Source organism: Phyllopteryx taeniolatus, chromosome 2 (assembly GCF_024500385.1).
Source record: "Phyllopteryx taeniolatus isolate TA_2022b chromosome 2, UOR_Ptae_1.2, whole genome shotgun sequence".
Lineage (NCBI taxonomy): Eukaryota > Metazoa > Chordata > Actinopteri > Syngnathiformes > Syngnathidae > Phyllopteryx > Phyllopteryx taeniolatus.
This window is the reverse complement of record NC_084503.1, coordinates 7,089,705-7,095,655: the sequence shown is the minus strand read 5'-3', so window position 1 is coordinate 7,095,655 and position 5,951 is coordinate 7,089,705. Positions and strand designations below refer to the sequence as shown.

At 41.1% G+C, this 5,951-nt stretch overlaps 1 protein-coding gene across 4 annotated transcripts in view; it reads left to right on the top strand.

The window, feature by feature from the left end:
- Positions 1 to 2,640: 2,640 nt before the first annotated feature.
- Positions 2,641 to 5,951, top strand: part of ano1a (anoctamin 1, calcium activated chloride channel a) — a 51,146-nt gene continuing 47,835 nt past the window's right edge. Inside the window, exons 1-2 of one of the 4 annotated variants that reach the window (XM_061757771.1) lie at positions 2,641 to 2,837; positions 2,990 to 3,098. Coding sequence is in view for 2 of the 4 variants with exons in the window: in XM_061757749.1 (XP_061613733.1) it covers positions 3,189 to 3,310; positions 3,669 to 3,760 (214 nt within the window). In the remaining 2 variants the exon portion in view is untranslated. Of the gene's footprint in view, positions 2,838 to 2,989; positions 3,099 to 3,155; positions 3,311 to 3,668; positions 3,847 to 4,574; positions 4,792 to 5,951 lie in introns of those variants that run through there. The other 3 variants (XM_061757749.1, XM_061757768.1, XM_061757759.1) reach the window with 3 other exon arrangements.

The following is a 5,951-nucleotide window of genomic DNA, read 5'->3' as shown; positions in this document are numbered from 1 at the left end:
ACCCGTCAGTCTCCTGTAGAGGAAGATGCACTTTTTTTTGATTTACCCCAATCTTTAAACCTGCAGGCTGTGCATAAGTAGTGTATTACTGCCTCCCTCAGGTGTGTCATAACACTCACTTATGTCAGTCGAGTTAAGTGTTAGGGAAATGCAGGATTTCTCGGACTTTAGTCTGGAGAATGTTTGCTGTCCCATCCTTTTCCAGCACACAAACCAATTCCCTTCTTTCTCTGGAATACACCGCGGCATGACGTGTTTGACAGTCTGCCGTAACTGCACGTTTGCATCGCCAGAAGCACATTCGCATTGAAGTCATGTTTCACATGGGCTCAAAAGCTTGACCCATCCCGCAAGCCCCTACTGTACAATATTGATTGCGGAAGTGATTCTTCTTTCTCAACATCAAAATGTGACGACGGTATCGAAATTCGCTGTAGATTTGATCTATTAGTCTATTTGGCACTCGGCGCCTCACATCGGTCAACCGGACCGCCTCTCCGGTATGCCGATGACGCCGCAGCACCGGCCCATATCTGGGGAAATCTACAGTCAAAAATTGACAAAATAAAAAATGACAAAAATTTTGTTAATTTGTTTTCTGAAATGTAAATTTTTTTTCGTGATTTCTTAATTTGTTTCCTGAAATGTAAACGTTGTCCAGTGTTTATTCGTTTTCTGAAATGTAAATTAGTTGCAACTTTTTGTTCATTTGTTTTCTGAAATGTAAAAGGGTCTCACAATTGGTTATATTGTTTTGCACTTCCCAGCCACCATAGTTTAGGCTTCGTTGTCATTCCAAAGAAGACAGAGAGACTGGAGACATCATTCTGAACTAATGCTCCATCTGCAATGAACGTGAAGAATTCTGACAACCTTGTCCGACCTGGTAAGCATCATTTCTTCAGATGGGCAAATCAACCACCGCATTAGTGCTGCTGCTACGTCATTTGGACACTATAAAGAACAAGAGTTTTTATCAACTCCAGCCTTAACTCGGGAACCGAGATCGTGTTATGCCGAGCGGTTGTCATCTCCACTCTTTTATATGGCTGTGAATGGCGTCATATCAAGAAGATGGAGGCCTTTCGAATTCCCTCCCTTCAACGGATCATTGGCCTCTCCTCCAAGGACAGACGGAAGTCCTCATGCAATAAATCGTACAGCAAGCGGTAAACACTCGTGTGCAGGCCGTCATCCTTAGGCGACTGCTACACTGGATAGGCCATGCCATTCGGATGCCGGGGTACCACCTGCCTAAGATTGGTCCTTTTGGAGAACGGAAAACTGGAGTCCAGCCTCGAGGCGGACCTAAGAAGGGGGTCCGTGACCACCTGAACAAAGTTATTGTTTCCCTTAACATTCCTCTTCAACAGCTGAAGACTGCAAGTTGTTTTATGCTACGGAGGAGTTCAAGAACTTTGAGACTCAACGGTCGGAGTTTTCTAGAAGAGAAGTGTTGCAGGCGGCGCTGGTTACGCAAAGACCAAGGGAATTTCTCGTGCCATCTATGTCCCAAGGTGTCAATCACACATTGGGGTGACTTGTCGTCTCTCAGCCCGCCAAAGAACATAAAAGGGACAACGTAATCATGAACATTGATGGACTGACATAAGCAGTAGTAAGTGCAATGTACATACATAATCAAGTGTCGCGTCATGACCCTGATGACTGTTTTCATAGTCTATCAGTACCCTCTATTGGTGGAAAGTACGCCCTGCAGTAAAGAGTGAATTAAGGCAGTCAGAGACCAGCCAGGTGTGCGTCGACAGTATATACCTGCAAAGAGCATAATCATCTTTGTCCGTTGATTTATTGATGGAATCAGAAAACATGAAACATCACAGTAAATTATCGGTTAATTAATCATAATAAAATCCATTTGAAATAGTACAATAACCATGAAATCCTAATTCTTTCCCATTCTGGCTTGATGTACAAGTTCAGTTGCTCAACGGTCCGGGGTCTGCCTTGTGATATTTTGCGCTCCCTTCTCAGGACATTTAATCGATCGTAACTGAACTGTTCTGGTTGTCTTCGAAAACGTTTTGCCTCGAAGACGGTCCGGTTGCAATCGATTCAGTGCGCTGAGAATAAAATGACCTGGAGGAATGGAAACATTCATTGGCATAATGTGCCACGCATTTTCGATGGGAGACAGGTGCCTTCTTTCGAACATCGCGGATAGCAGGTTATGTACATTTTACAGATAAATCTCCCAGAACAATAATTGCCTGGCTTTAATGCAGGCAATCATGATAATAGAATCATAGTTTTTATTATTGATGTCATACTTGAGACAGTTATTTTAAGACGTGTTCACCTTTCTATAATAATTGAGTTTATGGTTTGACAGTTGTATTCTTATGTTTCTTGTTTCCCTATTTATGGTGGTATAAAATGGATATTTATATATATATATATATTTTTTTTTTTTAAATTGCGATTTGATCGTTCAATATGTACACATTGCTTAAAACTACCAGACAAAGAATTCCACAGAAAACCCTCCTTTCTAATTGAGGTGTGAATTTTGTTGAGGTTTTGGGTGTGGTGGGTAAAATGACACCAACGCCTTGCCCTCATTCAGAAGAACAACAGGTAGGATTGCCTAATCCTATGCAACCGTAGAATGTATTCCCTTCATACCAAGGACAGACCTTACTTTTGGGAACGGGCAAACACTGAATCCGCCAACATTCACTGTGACACCCAATAGCGAAATATTTGACAAACAGTCCTCCCTGTCGTTGCCACTGCATGAGGAGGCACCAAGAACAAAAACGGGTCCTCTGCTCTGAATCACTGCTGAACAAGGCTGTGCTTATGGCGTCAGTCAGGTTGGTTTACTTTGTCCAGATTCACTTACTCCGATATGATACCGCCGCTGTATGCACGTTAACGTTATTATGAACACAATGTGCTACTGTACATATAGTGACGTTGAATTAGTATTGCATCTGTCCATTTTCTATACTTGTATACCGTTTAGATCATTCTCAGATGATCTTGGGCGAAAGGCAGGCTACACCCTGGACTGGTCGGATGAACATTCCGTCACTGAGCAGAAACTGAAACCACCGTGCCTGCGCAGCAGTCACGTGAGTGTACCACGTTATTCCCAAATTCTTTGAATCACTTGAAATGCGCAAACTTTATTTATAACTATACCAATACTCAAGAATGTGACAATGAATGTGTGTGGTGGTCACGGTTGGGCGACTGGCGAGAGGGTCTGCCTCACAGTTCTGAGGACCGGGGTCCAATCCCAGGCCCCGCCTGTGTGGAGTTTGCATCTTCTCCCCGTACCCGGGTGGGTTTTCTCCGGGCACTCCGGTTTCCTCCCACACACACACACACACATATACATATATATATATATACTCGATTTCTGCCTTTCAGGGTGCATTCAGTGGTGTGTATCTTAGAAAATGACCAAATAAATACATGCAACAAGTTCAAACACGTCTGTCTCGGAATGTCTCTCACTGAAGACTCGAGGCTAAGGTTGAAATGGTGTTGTGATCTTACCGAAGGCTACCAGCTTTAGATTGCCAAACATCAAGCAACCTTCATGAACAAAATGTACCTGTGCAGTTTAGAATGTTTTTTTGTTGTTTTTTTGTTTTGTTTTTCTTCCGAATAATTACCTTCTGCTTCTGACCAATCAGCTACTCCCAGACCATGTGCAGTACATGTGGGGGAGGAGAGATTCACCTGGGGGAGACTAGAAACACTTCCTACTCCACCCTCTCTGTTCCAGGTGAGAGGGAAGTGTTACAGGCAATACCGACAAATATTCGATGTCATTTTCCAAATAATCGGAATCTCGTTGACGGTGGAGAAAAGGTAAAGTTTCTGTGTACCTACTGCTCTTTGTTTGCTGTGAAACCTCCATTTCTGTTTTAATCACATTTAAATTGTAACGCCATTGACTGTACGTTTTGTTCAAATATGCTACTGGGAAAAAAAAAAGTTCAGATTGCCACAACAGGAAGGAGAGTACACGCCTCTTTCTTCGTCGCAATGCAATTACATTTATGGTGTGGTTGACCCTGTTTACTCATTACGATCATCGGTCAACGACGATCAACCGCCCACAGAATGATTCCCTTCACACAGGTCCTAAATCTCGCGGATCGTTAAAGTGTTTTGTGAAGTCGACGTGAGAGTTTTTACATGTTGACGTTTGAAACACCTCCGCACTTTTTTTTTTCTTTTTTTTTTTTTTTTTCTTTCGCTCCTTTCGTTCCCTATTGCAAAAGTGGGCGGTCCCGGCCGGGGTGCTAACACTGCATAGCATTCATATCGGAAATCATATCTTCCATTCTACGGATAGGATAGTTGACTCACTTTTGCAATGCCAAATATAGGTACTGAGCACATATCAGCGATTTGATTATTATGATTTTTTTTTGAATGATAATGATTATTATTTTTTTTTTTTTAGACACATGGACAAGCTTGTGTTCACCATAAAATCTATTTGGTGAATAGGGCAAAGTCTTTTTTTTCCCCCCCCCCCTGATGTGCTTCAAATGGCCATCTTGCGGGGTATGTTATTGTTATTGTTGTTTGTGAACATTCGGCAGCCTCCTTCGCGAGTGGTAGCATCCAGTCACGCGTGTCTAAGCAACAACGCAGGCGCTTATAAACCTGTGGGCACACATGCGGATCACACAGCGCGCCGTTGAGGAATAGATGCGGTTGGGGTCTTGCGGTAGAACCCGATATACGTCATGGAGTGTCAAGCGGTGGGGGGTTTAATTCGCCAGGAGACAAAAGAAGACACCGGTAAGAGAAAGAGCGCATTTTTTTGTATTTTTTTTTTGTGTGTGTGTGTGCTATTGAATCTACAGTGGAATTGCACGCGCGTACGTGTGTCCCTTTCGCGCGCGCGCGTGTGCGTGCGTGCGTGTGTGCGTGTGTGTGTGTAGCTGAGTCGGAATTTGCGATGACCGAAGAAACCTTATCGTGAAACGTCGACTTGAGTAAATACATTTCCTATCAACTGGTGGCACGCATTTTTTTGAATGGCTTATATCTATATATCTACATCGTGTATAAATGTCGTTTCCATCATATTTTGTTTTTATATATATATATATATAAAACAAAATACATTTCCTGAAAACGATTGACATAATACATAAATCCAGCTTTTCATTTATTTGCGAGTGATTTGATTTATTCTATAATGGCACCGCTTACAACAGTTTTATGCACGTGACCTACACTTTTTTTTTTTTTTGTCTGCTTTCATCTTCATGCTTAGGGTTCATTTAAATCTTATATTCTAACTCAGTGGTTCTCAAACCCTTTTTTTTTTTTACACCTCACCAGAAAATAGCTCGCCGAGGAGCACTATAACGGCCAACAATAAAATACAACAATGTCATAGGCCTTAATGTTCACTAAAAAAAAAAAAAAAAAAAAAAAAAAAAGGTACCAATGTTTTAAAAGTTTATTATGCAAGCCACGGTAACATTATGCACATTTTGAACATTGATGCTACTCTCAAACATGAGGGCAAAAGTACCTAAATAAGGATTCCATTAAAATGTATGACACAGAAGTTATATAAAAATGGTACTTAAATGTATAAAAGCAAACTGGTTTGTACTGTAGCTAAAAGTTAAACACAACAGAATTGTACTTAAACAACCATCTGTAGCAGATCACAGAATAAATTGTAAAATGCCCATCCATGTATTCTTTGTCATGTTCATATGTTATTTTATTTCATTAAACACGACCAATAAAGACTATTGGGCCACTGATAATCAATAGTGACTTTGAAACGTTGACTTTACTAATATTTGTCAACCGATTCCATGCAATTGTATTCCTTTGTCAAACAGAAAATGATCACACTGTTTCAATATTAACTTATGTTCTTTGTATTTAACTGACAAAATTGTAGGGCATGAAAGCAGTTGACACACAAATAATAA